We start from the raw sequence: 23,063 nt of genomic DNA on the forward strand, positions 1-23,063 counted from the left end.
CTGTTGATCCAGTGATGTTGCTGTCATGGTGCAGCTTTGGGAGCTCAGAAGCTGAGGTATAACCTGACAGTGGAGCAGTACAAGTAGAGGAAGAGCTTTTTGTTGTGCTGTGCTCTCTCAGCTTCAAGATGAACAGTATTTTCCCCCAGTATGTCTTTCTGAGCATCCTTAGAGGTTTCTGCTGGAAGAAGAAAAATGTTTGTAGTTGATCTGAATAATTTTAAGCCAGTGCTATGAAAGTCCCATTACCACCTAAAGCCAAACACATGGATTTTATATCTCTTAGCGGTGCAAATTAAATGTCTTTGCTCAAAATTTCTTTGATATTCCACAAATATGGTATCTGAGGAATAAAAGTACAAATTTGAGGGAAATACTTATTTGCTTTTTGGGGATTTCCATTAAGTGTTGCAGCAGTTCCAAGCATACATAACAGGAAAAAAGTGCAATGGAAACTGCAATCCATACATCTTGTACTCACAAAATGGTCATTCTTGCGCACATCAGCAAGTCTTGTCCTGATCTGATAAAATAGCCAAAACTATAATTTATTTGAAAGTCAAAAGTTTTAAGAGCTCGTAATTACAGGAGGGAAAGGAACAAAACTTGTAACATTGCCAAATTTGTTCCATGTATTAAAAAGCTTGCAGATAGCTTTCTGTTTAAATCATTTCAGCTTTATAGATTGGGCAGGCTTGTGAGCATCGAGCCTTGTATGTGTTTGTGCATCTATACAATGTCTTTTAACCATGGCAAGAAAAAAAAAAAGGGCAAAGCTCTGTATCTTCTACTCTTCACCTCGTGTATGGGAAAACTCAAGAAGGGGTTAGGGTTTGTCATTCAGCAAGTTGTCTGCTGGCAAAAATAGAAGCCCTTATCTGTTTGATCACCCTGATTTGAAGTCTGTATTTATACTTTACAAGAGCAGAGCAGGGCTGTGACTGCTTCCTAGAAGGAAGTAGGACTGCTTGTAGTTGTTTGCTGTACAAATGCTTCTGCTAGCAGTATTTTAACTGTCAGGCATAAGAAAACAGTAGTTTCCTCCTCAGTTTTATATTGCAGAGTTGCTGATTTGAATGCTTAACAGTACGCACCCTGAATTTTGAGAAGCATCCGCTGATGCAAATGCCATTTGATGACCATGTCTAATTTTGCTTGCTTTTCTTTGATATCAGGTAGATTAGTGTATTTCTTGATTGAAGAGATATATAGATTTTATAGGAGTGCCCACTCATTATTGTGATTTGGTGAAGTTCAGCTGCAGCTGTTTAAAATTTTGAAACTTCACCTAGTTTTTGGGGAAGAAATTTAACAGGATTAACCACCAAACAATTCTTTCTGTTTTCCACCAGAGGGCAGATAAAGCTTGCAGATTTTGGGCTTGCTCGGCTGTACAACTCAGAAGAAAGGTAAGATATAATTATACTGTGAAAAAGCATGGAGAAGTTTGATTTCTTGCATAACTGAGTATTATAAGGGCCAGAATTTTTGTTTGTTTAGAGGAGATATTGTACTGTAATATAAGTAGTTGCTTAAGAAATGGAAAGGAAGAGCATGTTGTCTTGCACTGCATACAAACACAAAGCTCTCTTTGTGTAAGTGTATTGCCTTTCTGAGTATTCTGGATCCTGTAGAGAGAAGCCATATATTGATTGGAAATGAAGAGCTGCAGTTCTAAGTAGGTTGCATCAATATGTAGGGTTTTAATTAATATTAGTTTATGGTCCTGTAAGCCGAAAGTATATTCTTTCTATTGGTATACCTGGGAAATGTTTACTTAGGAAAAGAGAATTTTTATGTTGACACAAATTCATACAGTTTCTTTTTAAAAAGCCTAACTTTTGTGTAAGATTTAACCTTACATTTGAAAAGGTTCATTGTATTCTTTAGGCAGACAGTACTGTTAAATCTTCTGGAAACAGAAATACAAGTTTAAATAAAAGCTATTCTGAAACTTCTTGTGACTTGTGCTTCTGTTGTTCTTGGCTTCATTATGCTTGTACTCCAGGAAACAGGTGCACAGTTTTTATGAATAAGAACTTTGATATTTATATTGTAATGTCACGTATTTGTTGTTTGGAATGGGATTTTCAGAATTCAGGCTGAATGTTTATTGCACCAGTATGTGTATGTTGGATTACTGGATACAGAAAATATTAGCTCTTTCAGCTCATTTTGAGTTCTGCATGCTTATTTTGGGAAATAATGTCCGTAGTGTTAGTTTTATGAGTTGATTGTTTTATCACAGAGCTCTGAGGTTCTTGAACATGATAGTGTTAGTTTCGCTGTCTTCTGAACTGTTATTTGAGGAAAGTATGCTTAAGTGTAACAGCTATGGAAACTGTTGAGTACAGTAGCAGGGTAAGATAACTGGCTGGTGCACAATTCAGTTTTGGTTTGGATGTACTGTTAATAAAAGGGAGTGGTGCCATCCTACCTCACTGTTTTAGTCTGCACCAATTCGGCCTTTTTTTTTTTGTTTTATTGTTGATGGTTTTTAACGTCTTTTTTCTGTTAATTTAAATTTTGGTTTTAAAACCAACTGTTCACTAAGAATTGAAAGAGTGAAATTGAATGTATTTATAGTGCAAATAACAGATCTTAGTGTACATGAAAACAGCAATGTTATTAGTTCATTATATATAAATGAAACCAAGATTAAGATGTAGTTATGCTAGTTAATCAAATTGCTAGTTGAACTTGGGAGGATAATTAGAATCTCATTAGTGGTTTTTTGACAATTCTTTTGTCATTCATTTTCCTTCTGAATAGCTTCTGAGCTGCTGTAACAGAAGTAATTGATGTATACCAACGAGCATATAATAATTGCTGATTACATTCATGTACTTTGTTTTACTGTTAGAAAAATATACTGTTCAAAAGGTTGCAGAGTTTAGTAGGAGCATGATGGAGAGGTAATAAAATTTTAAGTAAATTCCCACCAATTGTTGTAGTTGCTACATTAAATGTTATTTTGGAGGACTTAATGTGTGTAGAGTAGGAAATGTGACAGATTGTATAAGAAAACAGCTATTCAAACAAAAAGCACCGTATACTAATATATATTTGAGTGGCTTATCTGTAGAGAAAGTTCATAGCGTGTAAGCATTTTGTAGATGAATGTTTGCTTCAGAGATAAATATGATGAATGATGGGATTATTTCTAAAACCATACTATATTAAAAAAAAAGAAAGACATTCTTTATGAAAAAGAGATGGGTGATTTTGCAGAAATAATACCTGAACCACTGAGTATGTTGTAAGAGCTTGTTCAAACACTGCACATAATGTTACTCTGTTTTCTGTTTTGGAATTACTTTGTATTGCTAAACATGAATTATTAAAACTAAAACAAGTATTTCTGAATCATTTGTAAGGCAATTTAAAAAAAAATAAAAACCAAACAACCCTACCACCACACACACACCCCCAACATCTGTTACGTGACTTCCACTCTGAACTGTTCTTGATGCTGTATCTTGACCTATCCACCAAAAATGCTTGTCCAAGACAGTGGAATCCTTGCCTTAGTGTGAGGATGGAAAGGATTGTGAACAATGACCAAAACATCTGGTTAGAGCTGTAGAGAATTAAAAATGTTGAAATACAGAAAGATATTGGATGAGTTCCAGGCTTAGAATTCAAAATTTTTGAAGGATGTAGATAAAGACTTAATCTTTTTTGGTTTTATTTGCAGAGGGGAGAGTGACTTCTATTTTTCAAAATGCTTGTAGAGATCCTATGTTCAGTATTCTAATAATCAACAATTGTCAAGAAGTTACTGATTTTATCCAAGCAGGTCCTTCTCTAGAAATTACTAGCAGTGTAAAAGATAAACAGTATTGCTGTTAATAATTGATATAGGATTCACGTTGCATCAAGATGGCTAGGTAATTATATATGTTTATTATATCTTTGAGGTGATGTTTCAGGCTGTCGTTTGCTAGCCTTGGTCAGATGGTTGCATTTGCTTTTATGCAGTTGCAACTTTGCAGAATTAAAAAAAAAATGGAACATTGCGCTGTCTTGTAGCAGCACCACAGAATTAAAGCCTTCAAAATACCACTTTTCCAGAAATGAGATTGTAGTAAAATGATAGTCCTCTTTTTTTGCTCCCCCCAACAGCCGACCATATACCAACAAAGTTATTACATTATGGTATCGGCCTCCTGAACTTCTGCTTGGAGAAGAAAGATACACGCCAGCTATCGATGTCTGGAGCTGTGGGTAAGAGTTTGGTACAGAGTGTAGCAAGCAGAACAAGCTGGAAGTAAACATTAGATTTTTCTGTGGAGCTGGATTGAAAGCCGTAATGACGGAATTGTGTAAAACTGTTTTACAGCTGCATCCTGGGTGAACTTTTTACAAAAAAGCCAATATTTCAAGCAAATCAAGAACTTGCTCAACTGGAACTTATAAGGTAAATAGGCACATGATAGGTGCCTCATAAACTGTAATTTGTTCATGTTAAAATGGAGATAACATGCTGCTAACACTTACAAAGACTTGATAATCACCACGAGTGAGATATTAGTGGTTTTCAGGGGCATGTGAAGTCAGTGGCTTATGCTTGGATGCGGATAAGTGATTTTTGTGAGTATGCAGTGGCCCTACCAATGTGCAATTGATCAGTAAGTGTTTTCTTGGTGGTGCAGCTGAAGTTGTAAAGGAGTGGGTTAAAATGCTGATTTTTTTTTAAGACTATGTTAGAACTTCCTTGTGGCAAATCAAAAGGAAAATATAGATGACAAGTGGAGTTTGGGAGCAGTAGGTACTTTGCATGCTACTTGCCTTGAGCTCTTGCTTTAGGACTTCCACATACACATGTGGGCTTTATTATTTTCATCAGAATATTTATCTTCCCGTACAAACTGTACTTCATGGAGGTAAAATTTTTGTTTCCTTCATTATCTCAGTAAATCTTAGGATATTATGTATATTAAATCCATGGACCAGAGCATGCTTGCTTTCCTTTTATTCAGCACATAAAAATTGCTCTTGATTCTGATATCATAATTGACCTCATAAGTGAGGAGAGGTCCTCTTCCTAGAAACAAGGGGAAAAGAGAGTGAGTCCTATAGAACTTACAGAACCTGAAGAGTAAATGGTCAAGTTACTTAAAAAAAAAAAAAAATACAGGAAAAAGTTACATATGGAGATGTTTTCCAAAGCAGATTAAACAATACTATGTTCTGTGTAATATCTTACTAGGTCGCCTGGAAAAATCAAGTTTTTAGGAGGTGCAAGATACCGGTAATCATTCTGAATGTGAAAACTGAACTCTTTGAGTTGAGTTTTTGCTTTTGCCCACTAGATGGCACTGAAGCCCATAAGAATGCAGATGTCAGAAGTGAAATTTTAAGACTTTCTGCTGCTCAAAGGAGGCTGGCAGCTAGCTTGTTTGTAGCTAATTTTTCTTCATTGTATTTAATGCATTGATACTCTGCATTTTAGGGTTGTTAAAGTGTAATATATCAGTTTTGTTTTATCAACAGCTCAATCATCATCATGTTACAGTCAACAATTCTACATTTATCCTTTCCGTTATCCTAAATTACTTTTCAAAGATAGAGCTGAAGAAAATTCTGATAGGGAAAAGATAAAATTCTTATTTTTTTTTTTCCCTGCAAGTTTCATACCCCAACAAGTGTAAAGTCAGTTTCGTTTGCATAGTGGTAGGGGCATAATTAGTCCATCATTAGGTCTCTTGCACTAGCTGTTTAACTCAAATAAATGGAAGGGGGTGAACTAAGGAAATGTATTTGCAAGTTGTTATTTTATGACTGCTTTTGGCAAAGGTCTTAAGCCTTGCATAGTACGGTAAATTGCCTCTTCTGATCTTCTGCTTGGAAGTGTGGTGTTGGTCAGGCTGTGCTAACAGTCCTTGGCTGGACAAAACAGGCAGGGACAGAGTGAGAAGAATGAGTCTGGGCAACTCCATTTGTGGAGGCAGATTAGGGCTGACACATAAGGCTCAAAACTGAAGTAAAAAAAAAAAAAAAAAAGAGTTTAGCTGTCCAGTCATAATTTTGTCCTTAGGCCTTACTATGTTTAGTTTTTTGCCTCAATATCTTCTGTGTCGACTAAATTCTCTTTAGTTTTAAATGTGTCAGGCCTGCTCTTTCAGGCGTTTGGTGTGTCTTTCTTCACTGACATTGGGAAATAAAGGCGCGGTACTCTAAACCTGGGGTATCCAATTCTCCTGAGCCTGGAGGATGCTCTGGGGATGGGAGAGGGTTCAGAAGCAGTGGACTTTCTAAAGCCAGTTTATCCTGTGAAGGGTGGTTGCCTTTCCTGGATAATTCACTATTATTTAATAGTGTTAGGCCTTGGACTGTAGAGAAATTTTAGCTAAATGAAACTGAACATTAAAATTAAAAAATATTTTTGTATCTACTGTATTTCTAAGAATAAAATATCAGCTTTGTTTACTTGTGGTTTTTCGATCTCATACCCTTGTTTTCTCCTTTTTTTTTTTTTGGTGCAGCCGAATTTGTGGGAGTCCTTGTCCAGCAGTGTGGCCTGATGTTATAAAATTAGCTTATTTCAACACGATGAAACCAAAGAAGCAGTATCGTCGAAAACTAAGAGAAGAGTTTGCTTTGTAAGGATGAAGAATTAGTTTAGTCAATTATAGTAGCATTAAATTTTGATGGAATCTTTATGAACTTCGTTATTTTCTAGAGACTGACTGAACATAGATTAAGTGTGAAGAAAACTGGCTTTAGGTTCTTATCCTTCCGAAGATACCTTCAGAGTTCTTATTAACCCTTATTTAATAAAGTTTCAAGAAGGGGGAAGAAGGCCCTAAAATTTCAGCCACCTGTCAGCTTTCACCTGAGGAAGCATTTGTTTTCCACGATTGGTACACCTGCTTGCTGCCCCTGTCCAAAAACAGCTTGGAGTACTTAATTGTTTTTTATTAGGACAACTGGTTACAGCTAAATATGCAGTCTGGTTAACATTACAGTCATTTGGGTCATAAATACATTCAGCACAGAAGAGTTTTCTGAACCATGTATTGTAAAATACTACCACTGGGCTGTTTTTGTGCAAAGATCACACATGAAAGTTATGGTAAACAGCTGTATATGTATTTTAAAGGGATTGTTCCCCTCCATCTACTTTGGAGTTTGGGAAAAATGCATCATCCTGTTTGTACTAATGAGATCTACATTTCTAAAGCAGTAGTTATTTTGTTTGGACCAATGGAAACTGCAAAAAGTGTATAGTAACAATATAGTCTCAGTTTAGTGGGTTTTCTTGTTGTTTTGGTTTGGTTTTGTTTTAGAAGAAGAATGTTTCAAGCAATTAAATCATACAAAGATAAAGAAACATAAATAGCCAAGTGTAATCCAAGGTGAACTTTTTATCTACCTCTTACTACTAAGCAAGGACTTAACATTAATGATCAGTTATTTTGGAGGGGTTGTGTTAATTAAAATTTTGCACTGAAGTGTGTGATTCAAAATACAGTTGTGATGCTTTTCTCCATTTTGTTCTTTTGTAGCATCCCACCAGCTGCATTAGATTTGTTTGATTACATGCTTGCTCTGGATCCCAGCAAGCGCTGCACAGCCGAACAAGCTCTTCAGTGCGAGTTTCTGCGAGATGTGGAACCATCTAAAATGCCTCCCCCAGAGTAAGTCATTACTTGAGTTGAGTTGTTCCTTACCTCAACAAAACAGGAAGATGCACTGATTTCATTTAAGCTTGTTGTGTTTCAGTTCAAGAGGCTTTTGGTGGAAGAAAATCGTTAATACATACCATCGGCAAATAATCATTTTCATGCAGAATCACTATGCAGATCCTGGTATCAGTGGCTGTGAGGATCTGAGACCAGTCTGATTTGCTATTCCTAGAATTAGTGACTGAGTTAGTGCCATTTAAAAAAAAAATCCTCTTATGCAAATGTCTCTGAAAAACATCATTTCCCTTTTATTTCTGTTTATCAGTGTCTATTTTTTCCAAGGGTTTTGGGGTCCTTCATGAATCTGAATCGTCGTCTTTGATGGTAGAATGACACTGGGCATAGAATTCTGCGAAGGTATCTGAGAGTTAGTGAAATACTGTACATGATTTCCTGTGACAAATAAGATCCTTGGTTTCACAAACAGAAGTGAAATATTTTGTGCGTTTTTTGTTGTTTTTTTCCCTTCTCTGTATGTTTTTCTGAGTGGAAATATATTGCAAGGTCTAGTAGGGTTTTTGTAGTGACTTGATTGTCACTTTAGTTGGTGCAAGTAATGTTTGAACCAGCCCCAAGGAAAACAATTAAAAACTGACATAATCTGCAAGTTTAACTCTTCACTCAAGATAGCTGGCTAATGATAGAGCATTCAATAGTTTGAATGAATTGTACCTTCAAGGCAGCTTTTGCTGATTTCTTTTTAATTAGTTACCAAGTAGGAAAAATACTTGAGTTTTATCTAAGAATTTTATTCAAAATCTTTCAAGACTTACCTATTACGTACAGGTTTTTACTAATGGTCCTGATGCATGAGATAAAGGGTTTCTTTCATAATCTGAATATGATTATGTATTATCAGTGGCTGAATATTAGTAATGAGCAATGTTAAATATTAGGCTATTCATTAAAATCTCAGAAACACTTTGTGGCATGTTGCTTATATGCATTTTGAAGTAAGTGAATGGGAAGAAATTGTTGCATTTTTTTTTCCAGGGGTTTGGTAATCCATCTATTGTAGAAGCTGATACAGGAAAATTTGGAACAAATGATTAATTGGTGTCCTTTTAAGAATTACGAACCACAGCCACATTTAACATAGTCTTCAGGGGAAAGTGTTGACTGTTCTCAAGAAAGAATAAAGTTCCTTTTCGGGAAGGAGTAGCTGCTCATTTAAGAAATTGTTGATTGCAAATACTGTAGGGGACTTCTCACAGTTGCCAGATTGTTCCAAGCTGTTGTGGACTAAATACCTGGCAGGTCTTTGACCTGCGACGTGAAGGGAGAGAATAAAGGAAACAGTTGTCATAATTTCCTTTCCAATGGCTCTTGTCATCTGACACCTCATTTTTTCCATGTTCCTGGGTGAGAGAACTGCTCAGACAGTTATTGATTTGTAATGGGAAAACAAAAGGCACTATTTTAATGCCTCTGTCAGTATTTCCATAAGCTATGGGATTGGGGCTCTGTGTTCCTCAGGAGATCAGAATTGAGATGCCTGCAGGGAATAGTAATGGAAGGACAGAACCCATAGCAGATGAGTTGCACAGGAGATTTTTGCCTTTGCTTTTTTCTGTCTTAAAGGACTGGGATATCTCTTGTTCTTCCTAGCATCCTAACTTTGCTAGTGTTAAGTACTATCTATTCCTGCAATTTTTTTCCCCTTTCTTGTTTGCCTGTGCTGTATGACTACAGATAATGGATAGCCATGTCTCTTTCTGTAGACAAATACATCTTTGCAGATTTGGTACTTTTACAAGCAGGAAAGTAATGTTGATTGTCATTGAAAGATTACTTGTTGCCTTTTTCTGCCAGAGGGACCTGCGCTTGTGAAATAGGCAGCTGAAGAAGAGATTTCATCCAAGAAAGAATTCTTAAGATTTTGCTGGCTCTGGGTGTTTTCTGATGTATTTCTAAATTTCAGCAGGTTCCTCTTTACAACGGTTACATTATGTATAATTTGAGCATTTATTTTACCGCCATGGTTAAAAAACATTTTTAAAATATCCAGGATAAAACTGATGATCTCTAATCGTTCTTTGCAGCCTTCCTTTGTGGCAGGATTGCCATGAGCTGTGGAGTAAGAAACGCAGAAGACAGAAGCAGATGGGCATGACTGATGATGCAACAGCAACTAAAGTCCCTCGGAAGGACCTGTCTCTAGGCACGGATGAGAGCAGAACCAACACACCACAAGGCATGCAAACTTCTTCCCAACTCAAAACTCAGGGCAACTCTAGTGTAGCACTTGGTCAGTAAATATTTTCAGTTCTTATAATTACCTTCTACTTGGATAGCACCTCTAGAAATTTTAGATGTTATTTTCAGAGTACTGACATCTCCTGGATTCTTGAGGGAGGAACGGCATTGTAAGTTAAATCTTTGCTACAAAAGATTTGCCTTCATTTTTAGAAACTGGGCATTTCTTTTAATTTTTCCTTAAATTTTTGATCTGGCCAGAACAACTACTTTGCTCTTTGTTTTGAAAGGATTTGATCTCTTGCTCATCTGTAGATCTTCAGTAATCCCAGTAGTCAGCTTCTGCTCTAAGTTCATCACAGTCTACAGAGATGGAAGGAATTTTATTGGTATTGATAAACTGACCCAAGGGCATATTTTAAAACAATCATCACTTCAAATAAAACAGATTCCCTCAGCATGTTATGTTAGTCTTCAGCTTTCCAAGTTGTTTGGGCTGAACCAACTCTTAAAAAAAAATAAAATAAAAACCCAAATAACTCTTATAACAAGAAGTAACCACCTCTGTAGCTTGCACAGACATTAATTCTAAAATATAACCGAAGTATTTTGCTAGGAGACCAATGTTGTGAATATAATATAAAAAATAAAGTCATGGTCTCCTTACATTGACACCACTTGAGATAATACAAAGTGCATACCTGATAAGTTTAATTTAGATCATTTTTGATTGTGCAAAGTGACCTTAAATCCTGACACTGATACAGGAGTTCATCTGAAGGAAAACAAGAAATGGAGATGAGCATGAAAATTCTTTAATACTAACCATCTTGGGTCAACTCTTTATTTAACAGTGGAGCAGAGTTCCAAATATGCTGTGAAAAGCTAGAAAAAGTTTATTTTCATATTGCAGTTTATTGCTTCTTGCTCCTGTTCATCCTGTTTCTTACTTTAAGCTGGCTGTGAGCTTCTGCCACTCCTTAAGCTTAAGCTAAAGCTTTGGCAGCATTTTCAAAGATGACTTTCTGTAGCCCTTACAATGTTTTTCCCCCACGAATGAAAAATGTGTAAGTTTAAAACGTCCAGAGGGTAATAGTTATTTTCTTTATGCTTTCATAACAGGTAGCCTGTTGATGGTCTAATGTGCTTATTAGTCATTAACACTAACAATGCAAAATAAACTAAACAACTAGAGAAGGAATCTTCCAGACCTAAAATACTATTTGCCTGTAATTACATAGAAAAATATATCTAGGTAGAGAAGACAGAATTTTAATTTTCAGGGGAGCTTAGTTCAGAGTAGAGATGTATTAAACAAAGCAATTCCTTAAACCCTTATACACCTTAGTTAGAATCATCCATAAAGCACACTACAGGACTCAGTGTACGTGCTGTATGGATGCTTAAAGCTGCTGCATTTCTTGAGTGCCAAAAAGAGGTTTAAAATGTTGTGGATGAACTGCTAATGTTCAGCTTCATGAATGGGAACCCTGGCTATTGCATCTTAGAATTTAAGAGGAGATATGTAGAGCTCATTAATTTTGTTCTGGTAGAAACTGCTAGGTTTCCCAGAAAAGAGTTAGCTCTTGGAATGGACTTGAAAGTAGCCTAGAATATAAAAATAGGTAGGTTAGTTACCCTTTTTTGACATTTTTATGTTGACAAGCTGGGGGATGTTTGGATGTTATTTCTATTACCATCCTCAGATGTCACAAAATCAACTGTTAAGCATGACATCTAGGTGAGATCCAACAGTAGAAGGCATTAAAATTATATTTTTCCTCTTGCCAAATAAAATATGGTTTTATTTTTATATTTATATAAATATGTAAGATCTTTGAAATCCTTGGAACCTGCCAGAGTTAAGTTCCAAGTGCTTGCATCCTGGTGCACATCCACAAGTAGGGTAATGGGTTGTGGGTTTTGCAGCACTTTCCAGCTGTTCTCTTCTTAGTCCTGCGAGGCAAGTACTTAAGGTTTTATGTGACCATTTCTTCAGGTGTGGCTTTGAAAATGCCATGAATGAATATATTAGGGCATTAGCGGACAGGCAGGGATAGAAGAGGACAGAAGGTGTTTGTATTGACTTGGGTTACAGAAATTCAGGGAAATACACACCCATTTTTTAATTTTTTACTTTTCTCAAAGTTATCTACTCTTGGGGCATGCTGAAATCCATGCTGCTTCGCTTTTCCTTTCAAAATAAACTAACACAATGGCTGTTTGAAATTAAGAAAATATTTCTATATTCTGACTTCCTTGTTTATCTGTCTTCCCCTGCATCATCATAATTTCTTCTTACGTGTAGCAAATAAATTCACTTTGAAAAAAAAAAAAAAGATGGGTATTATCACAAACCTGCATTTTCCTGCTACTCAGTGATTGACTGCTTGTCCTTCAAACTCAGCATGTGCTTTTTTGCATTTATACTGCTAGCTTCTGGGTCACCTACAGCCTGGTCACTTGAGCAGGTGTTAGAATCCAGATGCTGAATTAGAATGGGCCAGAATGTGACTGGAAATGCGTTTTGCAGATGGCCACTTTTTAACAGAGGGATGTAATATGTCAAAGATAGGAAATTTTGTGGGGATTGGAAATTTTACAGCTGCCTAAAGCAGGTGGCCTTAAGCCCCAGCTTAGTTGTACTGTGGAAAATTGAGCTCCAGCTTGATGTTTCTCATCTGTCCAAGTGCATGTGTGCACCCCTTGGAAGTCACTTTCTTTATATTGGATCTTACTATTCCATTTCCTATAGAGACTCCCCCCAAGGCAGTTAATCTGTAAAAGCATTCCATTTCTATGTTGTCCAAAACCATGCTTTGCCAGTTGTGTCAGCCATGCTAGATTAGTCTTAATTTTGAGTTTCTGAAATATGAAAGTTCTAAATAATACTTAAAAACACCTTTTTTGTCTTTAGCAAAAACAAGCACTGGACAGCAGTTAAACCAGAATGAAGTGGCAATCCTGCTAAACCTGCTACAGTCTAAAACAAGTGTTAGTTTGGCACAGTTTGCCCAAGTGTTGAATATTAAGGTAAACCCAGAGACTCAGCAGCAACTAAATAAAATAAATCTTCCTGCTGGAATTTTGTCAGCAGGTGAAAAACAGTCAGAACAGCAGCAGCAGCCGCCGCCGCCTCCGCCACCACCGCCGGAACAGGATCCTCTAAAACAGACGACCGTCACGCAGCCTCCTGTGCCCCCTGCTCAGCTGAGTCAGCCCAAAGTTGAGACTGACGCTGCCCAGGCAGCCGTACAGAGTGCATTTGCTGTTCTGTTGTCTCAGTTAATAAAGGCTCAGCAAACAAAACAGAAAGATCTGGTGTTGGAGGAGAAGGAAAATGGATCAGGAAATGAAATGTCGTTACAACTCAGGCAGCCTCCAGAGCCCACCACTCCTGCATCTGTCAGCCGGGATGATGTGGAATCGCCAGCACCTGGTTACCCGCACCTGATCAAGTCACTGTACACGGCTGCTGCAGGTACTGGCAGTCTTTGGGGCTAACCGGCAGGTACCTTGAGCAGTGGAGATGCGATAGTTTGGGGAAAGAGTTAACGGGTTAGCAATACTGAGTCTGTGTGAGTACAGGAGAGGTGATTACATGATTTTATCACTCATGTCTGCATCATTTTTTCATAGTCACGACTGTTCAAGTGCTAGCCGCTCTGTTTGTTTTGTTCCTTTGGTGGGAATGTAAATGCCTGGCTGGACTTCATGTCTTACTGTCACAGGAGGCATGCAGGCAGAGTAAAAGGCAGTCCCCATTCAAAGAGATGCCTGTGCTTTTTCTGATGAAGCAGTTTAATTCATTGTTTTTTATGGGTGGGGTTTTCTGAGTGGTCCTAGTGTTGAAGACCAGCTTCTCTAGCAAATTCGTAGCTCAGGCTTACTGGTTTTGACTGGGTGTTTAGGTAAAGCCTGTTTTGGGGAGGGGGTATTACATTTTTTGGTTTTAATGCAGACTAGAGTAATTTCCTAGTGTCAGATTCTGTAAGTGGTTGCTCGTAATGTTCACTAATACACATGGCTGAAGGTCTCTGTTGGGTTATAGTAGTAACTTCCTTAGTTTTCTTGAAGTCTAGAGCTCTGTTTTTGGTCATCTTGGGCTGCTATTTCAGCTTTATTGTACTGTGGTTTATGCATTGCTCTGTGGTGTGTGCTGCTGTTGAAAGAAATATTCTGAAGTGGTTTGGGAGTGTTTTTTGAGGGTTTTTGAAGTTGTTTTGTTCTTAGCCCTAAGTTTTGCTGTTCCCTGAAAGGAAGTCCTTTTGTCCCTCAAGACCTTTTCTAATGTGTGTGATTTGAAAATCTTTTCTGTTTGCTCTTTGAACTTACTCGTGTTTATCTGTTGCTTTAGTAGTTGTTTTTCAGAGGAGCTTGTACTGTTTTTAACTTTGCTTGGAAATGCTTGGAAATCTTATTTGGAGGAGAACCCTGCATCGCTTTCCTGAGGCAACCAAGCTGTTGCCTTCTCCAAAATAACCTGTCCAACTACTAGTAAACGTTACCTTGGTTCTCATTAACTTATTAGTTAGAAACCTCTGTTGTGTTCCGGGAAAGAGTCATTTCCTTTCTGGTATTGTTACTGTAGATTTTTATTCCAAAGCTGTTCTTTTTTATCTGCTTAGGTCCAGAGGATTTGGTTAGGCAGTCTGAGATGAGGCTTCTGAACCGAACACCCGAACAAGAACGCCCTCGGATCTTGCCTCCAGACCAGCGACCCCCAGAGCCACCGGAGCCTCCGCCTCTCACTGATGAAGACCTTGATTATCGGACAGAGAACCAGCATTTGTCTATAAGTAACTCTTCAGGAACAGATCCCCACGCAGGAGTGAAAGCAGCTCTTCTACAGCTGCTTGCTCAGCATCAAGCTCAGGCAACGACGGAGGAGCCAGTACAAACGAGCGTGGATTACCAGGCTAGAGACTCCTATGTAACAGGCCCAGACTACAAGGATAACTTTGGATCGTCTACCTTCTCCTCTGCCCACTATGGCAGTAGCGATGGCATAGGAAGCGGGTCATCGGGAGCGTTAGAAAGGAGGAGCTTCCTTGGAAACTCGGATATTCAGCCTTTGGATAACTACAGTACTGCTTCATCTCACTCTGGTGGTGCCCCTCCTCCATCTGCCTTTTCAGAATCCTTTCCCAGCTCAGTAACTGGTTACGGAGACATTTACCTCAACGCTGGCCCCATGCTATTCAGTGGAGATAAAGACCATAGGTTTGAATACAGCCACGGCCCAATCTCAGTCCTGGGGAGCAGCAGCGATGCTTCCGCAGGGCCAGAGAGTACTCATCCTCTGCCCGCCAAGATGCACAACTACAGCTACGGAAGTAACTTACAGGAAAACCCCAGTGGCCTCGGCCACATGCATGGACAGACTTGGACTTCCCCTGCCCAAGGACCTGGCTATTCCCAAGGATACAGGGGACACATTAGCACGTCTGCAGTGAGAGGGCGAGGCAGAGGATTACCATATTGAGTATCTGTTTTTCCTCAGGCACGTCATTTTTATCTGGAAAAACTTTTTTTTTCTAGCTGCAGTTTAAAGCAGCAGTTCAACAGACTTGAATAATGTTAATTCAACAGCTTTATTTTTATGTGGAAAAGGGTCTTGCATACAGTAGGAAAAATTAAAAATGCTTAAAACTCATGCTGTCTGAAAACTAGATGAATTGATTGTACATGTTCACAAACTCTAGTTCTGAATTTTATTTTGTATTTTGGCAGTTTTAAGTGGATGCTAAATTTAGGGACATCAGCTTTTTATGGCACTCTTTCAGATCTTCTGAACTATGCACATTTGTGCTTTTTTTGTAAGTTTGGACCAACTTTTATGTAAAAAAAAGATTTTACAACAATCAAAGCAGGGCACTGATTTATTTGGTATTTTTCTTTTTACAGAACTACCTTTAGTCAAAGGTCACTGTCAGTCTTTGCACTGCTTTCAGTGTTATTGTGGAAGGTGTACTTTGTGCTCATTTCAGATAATAAAACACAACCTTTCTCTTGATGCAAAATTTTATAAATATTTGGTCAATGTTATTTTTTTCTTTAAAAAAAAAAAGAATGGATGTTCTGGTAAAATGTTCTCTCCATCTCCCAGGCTTGTTTATATAAAAACTGTTTTACTTGAATGGTAAGTGCCTTAACATGTAAGCTTAAGGTGTGCAAAAATTTGGAAGTACTTTATGAATCGATGCGAAAATAATACTTAAACCTAGGTAGTTGAGATGAAAATTCAGATAATAATAGGAAACTCAAATAGGTCATAACCTTGTGCTGTTTACTTCATGTGGGCCAGTTACTTAGAGACCTAATCTTATCTTGATGAAGTCATAATCTCCAGATTGAACTTCATAAGAAACTATGAAAGTGAGGAGAAAAATGAAGAGTAGTTTTTCCTCAGCTCCCCCTTGGAGTTGTAGAAATTGTGTGACTTCCTCTGCCAAATAAACTATGCTTTATATGTCCTTACCAAGTGGTGAAATAGTTTTTCATCTTAAATGTCAACAGCAGTAATTACTTTGTGTGAAAAGCTGACACTGTCTTCTTTTTACCACAAATACTGCATTATGGGAAGTAACCAAGGGCAAAATGACCAGTATTTAAAGCAACAGCAAAACATTTTACACTAGCTCTAACGCTCTGTAAGCTTGTGATTGTGCCAACTAATCGTCTTTATATCTGCTGTTCCACTGAGCATTTCAGTATTGGAATTGAGTCTCCTTCAACAACTGATAAAATGACTGTAGTTACAACTCTTAACCAAGAGCCACTCCTCATTAATTACAAAGTCCAGCATGTTTTTTTTTCCTTCAACATCAAGTGGTCTCCCTCTCCTGCAGAGAGGAAGTATGGTTATATTTTGCATGTACGTAAAAGAATATTTTAAAGCCCATATTGGAAACAATTTTCCAACTGATTATCCAGTTGACAAATCGGTACCTTATGTAACTGAGTGTTTAATTATTACTTTTTAAAAAGTAAAATTTCTACTTACACTATTCCAAATGTAGTCTCGTCAGTGACTTTTTGGACTTTCAGAATAGAAGCCAAAGTTGTTGCTGTTTTCTTTTGTTTAGTTCAAAATCCTGGTTGTCATTTATGGCTAACTACCACCTTGTAGAGCATGGAAAAAGTCACTTTGCTAAATACGTAGCATTTGAGGATCTGGCAGATGAAAAATGGCGATGTCCCTGTAAGTCTTGCAGTTGTCTTTACTAGGCACAGGGGAATTCTACCATCTGAAAATAAAATCAACCTGTACAAATACTTGTGACTCGAATAGCCTGTGCTTAAAACCAGAATTTCACATGTGAGTGACCGTGCTCTGGGTAGGTTTCCTTGAGTAAGGACACTCCTGCAACGTTTTTCTGCTAGCAAAATCTTAAAGGCAGAAATCATTAGTGTCATTTAGGTACAGTGTCAGCTCAGGCTTTTGTTTACTAATTGATAAAAACATTCTCTCAGTGTTCAGATACACACATTATTTTTTTCAAAATCAGGCTAGACTTTCAAAACTTTTAGTTGTTTTCACTAAAAAATTGCAGTCTGGTGTTACTTTACTGCAGTTCAAATGTAAATATTTGCTAGAAAAGCAGGTAAGTTCAAATGGAAGGTAGACCTCCAAGAGGACTAAATGATTTAAATTTCAATACAAAAATATAAGGAAATTTTCTCCTGCTTTCCTCCTGGAGGTAAATGTTCAAGTCATTTAGATCCCCTCATTTAATGCAGAGAAATCAGTCTCCTCTGAATGAGTAAGTGACTGCAGTTTGATTACTGACTGGCAGTAGTCTGATGTTGCATCATTCCACTGAAATGGATTTTAGTCTTCAGATACGAGGATGCCAACGCAAGCATTCGTGCCTATGGTGAATATGAAGGAGATGGAGTAGACAGTTGACTTCCAGACATATCAAAAGCAAAACTTGCACACTGTTGCAGATGTGTATTGCACGATGACTTTTTCCCAAATTCAGTTTAAGGATGACTAGCCTCTGACTGAAAACTACATTCGTGGGGCAGCAGTGTTGACAATGTGGAGGCAAGGTTGACATGTTTCCATATGTGAGAACTACAAAGAGGTTTTTCCCTTCTCTGCAACCCGGGGGATCTTGGCTCTTTCACCAACTCATTCTTCCTGGGCAGGTAGCGGCTGTGCAGGGGCTGCAGGTGGGTGTGCTCTGCCCTTCCTTGGCATGGGGGCAGCCCGTGGCAGGAGGGTTTCTCCCTGTGGCCACGCTGCCCTGGCCCAGGAGTTGCATCTCAGCAGGTGAGCAGCCAGGGAATGGGCCAGGCCTGTGGACTGCTGGTCCACGTTCATTTGTACTGGGCCTGTGTGTTATTTATCAAAATTTCCTTTATATTAAGTCACGAGGTGCTTATATCAGTTCAGAATTTGACCTTTTTGAGCAATTTTTCACTCAGCAGAGCGAGTCTGTCCTAGTGTGACATCTTACATCGCGTGGCCGTTGCATTTCTGATGCAGTGGTAGGCATTCTGAAAACCGCATTATTTTTCTGTGGAGCTGTGGCTTTTGTTACTTTTCCCCCCATTCCTTTGGGTTTACGTTTTCTGTGCTGCAATTCCAAAGTGTGCTACAGAGACCTGGACACTACATCAGAAAGTAAGTGTTGTGTGTTTGTATTTCTAAATAAACATAGCAAAATACTATAATCATGGACTATCGAGTAGTGAGTATTTCATTATTTATATTAAGTGGACTGTAGCCATACCAAGAGGAAGAATGTGAGCACAACTGGACTGCTATGACTATGACTTAAGATGCTTAGACTCGTAGAACACTTAAAATCAGCCAAAGGAAGAGGAAACAGCTTTTATCCCGGATTGCTAGTTCTTGTTACCTGGAACAGAAGGAACGGTGTTTGGGGAGGGGTGTAAAAATACATGTATCTTTAAATGTTAATATAATTTCTTGGAAAAGAAATATTAAACGGCAAACTTCTATATTTTCTTACATTTCTGTAAAACTTGGTCTGTGTTAAATCTTGCCACGGTAGTGTAAAGTGCTTCATGCCAGCAGAGGCGCCAAGCGCTGTAATGTTAACTTCAAAAGGTCGGAGTGCTCTTCTTTTGCTTGGTGCTTGTTGCACCAGGAGGTTTTGGTGTGGTTGGATCAGTTTAATTGGTAACTGTGTGGTAAAAACCGAAGCACTGAAGTAACTTATGTAGGATACCTCTTGTCTGCAGGCAAATTAGATCTCAGACCATGAATTCCGTTTCCAAGAGAGAAAATCTCGGATGTATTTCTTGCGTTCTTGTAGCTAATAAGACGCGCAAGCATTTTACATAGCACATTTTTCCAGGCTATTCTGTTGCACTGTTTTTTTTTATATGAGGAAATTGGCTATTTCCCTTCTTGATAGTTGTGGGATGTTCTTCATACATGGGCGTGTGTTAAGAAATTAACGAATCACAGAAAAGTGAGTTCTGTATTTAAAAGATGAAATGAACTTGGTTAAAGTTGAACTAACTTTTGCTTATCAGGGTGAAGAATACTTTATTGCAGGAGTTATTTCAAGACAGCCTAATTTAATATAATCAAACTGTTATTCTTCAGCTTGCTTACTCTTTGTTATTTTAAGCCATCTGTATATAAAATGTATTGTGTGGCCTGTAAATAAAATACATGAAAACTTGAAGTTTTTCATCGTTTTCCCTCTCTGATTATCAACTGGCATTTAAAAGGAGCTCTGGGTTGAACTGAATTATTTTTTCAGTATGTGAGTGTGATTTTCGGCATGTTCAAATATCAAAGATTATTCAAGAAAGTATTTCCTGCTCTGCTCCTTTTCTGAAGGCAAGCTGCGGCAGCACGGGGCAGTGTGAGTGCTTGTTCTGGAGGGGGATGCAGCTTGGCTCGCTGTAGGCACAAGGCGCAGTGTGGCACCGACCACCTTAGCGAGGAATCTGCAGCAAAAGCAGGAGGCTGAGAGGAACCGGCCCCTCTGGGGGTGCGAAGATGCTGCTGCTTCAAGCGCTACTGCAGCCAGAGCGATGTGTTAGGAACAGTGGGAAATTGCAGACAGAGCCAGGTGTTTTCAGTACCTGCTGGTACGCGCTCGGTGCTGGTGAAGCGGCGTAAATCCAGTGCGACTTCAGCAACTTGCGCATTGAATGCCTGAGGCCTCTCTGCTTTTTTTCTGCCTTATCATCTAATCTAATGAAAACAAGATCACCTCTTTCAACAAACGCTGTTTCCATCCAAAACTAGGCCACTTCCCATATCTTCCATGCTTTTAAAGCGTGTTGGGCAGACAGCTGCTCTCATCGCACCAGGAGCATGTTGACAGAGGTGGAAGAGGCACGGTGAGGGTGCGGCGGGAAGTTAGGCAGGTCAGCACTGGTTACACTGACGTCAGGCTGACAAAAAGCCAAAAGGATCTTCTCATTTTGGAGAAAATACTTTGGCAGCAGGTATAATGGAAGCCTGGGTTTTTCTTTAGATGAACAATTCAGGCTGTATTACCCAGGATGTCAACTCGCATGTAGATCAGGTGGATGCACAAAACAACTTCCAGTTGCCTGCTCCTCATTAAAACTGCCCTTGCATCTGGTAATGTGGCTTGCAGTCGGCACTGGTTCATTTTGTTGTGCTGGTGGCGTGAGCCTGTAATGGCTCCTGAAGTGTGCTGCCTCTGTTCAGCTGGCAGTGCTGTATGGCCACCAAGCTGTGCAACAGGGCAATGGAATAGGGCATTCCAGTTGGACCTGCATGTCAGTCAGTGTCCTCAGCTGCAAATAAAATAGCAGCAAATGAGAGAGGAGAGAGGGACGCGACTGCAGCAATCACCCTGTATCAACACAGAGCAAGGAAAATCATCCATGGAATCGGTGGCAGAAAAAGGAAACAAAGCATTTCATTTCATCTCATGTGAGTTATTGCACGTCAGCTTTCAAAGAACCAGGAGCCACGCAATTTTGCAGAAACTTCTGTTTGATTAGATGAAACAGGATTAGGTTGCTTCTATTTGTAAGGCATCTTGATAAGCCCTGACAACCCACGCAGCAGAAGGGGGTAGCATTCACCAAACTCCCCCATCACCTGCAAGACAAGTCAGAGCTCCTGGCAGCTACAACGAACAAGTGGAGAGGAATTTTCATTTGACAAATGAGGAGAACTGTTTCTTTTTCCCAGTTAACTGTGTTCGCTTCCACGAAGCTTGAGGATTCTCCTTTGAAAGCCACTTGGTTGTTATGGCTGCTTATTTTGGGCTTTTTTTAATGGCCGTGGAGAGAGCTTGCAGTCAGCATGATTTAACTCAGGAAGAAATTTGAGTTTGATGTAATTTTTCTTCAGGTATAGCAGCACTTGCTAATAGGCAATACTCGGATCACTTTTCACAGCCTGGCTTCAGTTCTGCTTAAAAAATTCCTCTGAGGGTACTTGGGATGTACGCTTGCTAGGGCAAATCCTCAGAACGTGATGAATGCGTCTCTAATACAGCTTCTTACAAAGAGGCTGTGTAAAGGTTTTTTCAACACTTGAAAATATGGTGTGGAAAAGACAGAACTGGGTAGAACATGAAATATTTTGGTTACAAAACCCACCCTTGGAGCTGCTAGTACTCACATAACAGGCCTGGCAGCCCCGTGCTGCCTGTAGGGTAACCAATGGGGGATTAACTGGCTTCTGTGGTTAGTGCTCGGCCTGTGCTGATGTCTGTCTCTGCTCTCCCTCTCTCCTCCTACCTACTGCAAGAGCTCCTTTGCTTTGCTGCCACACGTTGCTCCTGCCAGACCTGCTGGCACACCCCTCCTGCTCTCCTTACTCCCACCTCTGTCTAGTCCGATTTGTGTAGGCAGGATGCGGGATTCTGCGGCTGGGATGGGATATTTCCCCGCACCGTGTCTCTCAAAGCTGAAGGTCAATCACTTGTGCTAGAATTTGAGGGATGTTAGTTTTCTCCTCTCTGAAGAGTCATAGCAGGAAAACACCTCTTACACGGGTGGGTATTTTTGTTGTTTAAGAAGAGAAGATCTGTGCACCTATCTCCTGGGCTGCTTCTCTAGATTAAAAAGAATTCCTCAGCCAAAAAATGCTTTCTGTTTCAATAAATCACCAGAATTTGAACCACCAGATTGGCCCAGCCCTGTGGTAAGGTTTCCTGTTGCACTGATCTGCTCTTCTAAGTCTAGTTCCCTTCCGTTTTACCCAGATAAGTGAGTAGCTGTTTTTATAACCTAGAAATAACAACAGGCATTTTTTTTTCCTTGCTATGTTTCATTTTTTTTCTATGTACCAGCAGATAAAGAAGAAAGTGTATGCAATGGGTCATAGAGCCACATGGCAAGCACTTTGCTTAGTCTGTGAGACAAAGCACTGTGTCTGGCCCTTCATCCAACAAGAATCGCCCTCATTTTTCTCCCTTTTTTGTCAGACTGAGCCCTTGCAGGCTCTAAAAAGCCCTCCTCGCAGGGAGCAGAGAGGTGGATCTTGTGTTTCAACATGAGGAATATCAGTAGACGAGAACTGGAAACAAACTGAAAGTGGGGGTTCCCCTGCATGTAAGAGCTCTGAGGTGCATTTGACGCCTGGGAGGCAGGGAACACCCAACTACTAAATGACGAAACCCAACTGGAGACCGCCATTTTGTTCAGGTCCCCCTTCGTGATCAGGCACCCGGTCTGGCAGGCCTGCCTGCGGGTGGGTGACGTCCCCGTTGTGGCAGAGGTCTTCGAGCTCTCAGGAAAGTGGTGGGACTGTGGCACCCGGTTAAATAGTAAAGGGAGTGGTTTTGATCCGAGTTTCCTTCATGGAGTCCTAGCATCTAGAGTTTGGATCCAAGCCCCAGGTGTGAGTCAGTTAATTCATGGTTGGAAATATCCCAGAACAGCCAAAATGCCATCACTGGTTCAATGACGATGCCATTTTCAGTGCTGTTGGTCCTCTGGAGCACGTAACCATGTGGCATCCACTGGGATGGACCCTTCTTCATCGCCCCTGCAAGAAGGGAACTACCTGCCTCTCCTCAGCACAGCTTGTGAGCACAGCATGACCCTTCTCACCTGGCCTTGGGGGTGATGAAGGCTAGAAGGTGGCTGCTGTTGTCATCTGGGATAAAGGGGCTTGTCTGAGGTCATGCAGGATGTCTACAGTGAAGTGAAGAGCTGAATATGGGTTGTTCTGCCTAGGTTACAACACTG

General features: G+C 39.5%; 1 protein-coding gene across 6 annotated transcripts in view; it reads left to right on the plus strand.

Annotated features, from left to right (window-relative positions):
• The window catches only part of CDK13 (cyclin dependent kinase 13), a 52,072-nt gene extending 32,514 nt beyond the window's left edge, over positions 1-19,558 (plus strand). Inside the window, exons 7-14 of one of the 6 annotated variants that reach the window (XM_083822397.1) lie at positions 1,353-1,409; positions 4,126-4,227; positions 4,343-4,420; positions 6,489-6,605; positions 7,512-7,643; positions 9,734-9,939; positions 12,805-13,368; positions 14,516-19,558. In XM_083822397.1, the coding sequence (XP_083678523.1) occupies positions 1,353-1,409; positions 4,126-4,227; positions 4,343-4,420; positions 6,489-6,605; positions 7,512-7,643; positions 9,734-9,939; positions 12,805-13,368; positions 14,516-15,372 (2,113 nt within the window). In that variant the 3' untranslated portion in view covers positions 15,373-19,558. The remainder of the gene's footprint in view (positions 1-1,352; positions 1,410-4,125; positions 4,228-4,342; positions 4,421-6,488; positions 6,606-7,511; positions 7,644-9,733; positions 9,940-12,804; positions 13,369-14,515) is intronic. The other 5 variants (XM_083822399.1, XM_083822400.1, XM_083822398.1 and 2 more) reach the window with 5 other exon arrangements.
• The last annotated feature ends 3,505 nt before the right edge of the window (positions 19,559-23,063 follow it).

This window comes from Anser anser (assembly GCF_964211835.1).
Source record: "Anser anser genome assembly, chromosome: 2".
In the NCBI taxonomy this organism is placed as follows: domain Eukaryota; kingdom Metazoa; phylum Chordata; class Aves; order Anseriformes; family Anatidae; genus Anser; species Anser anser.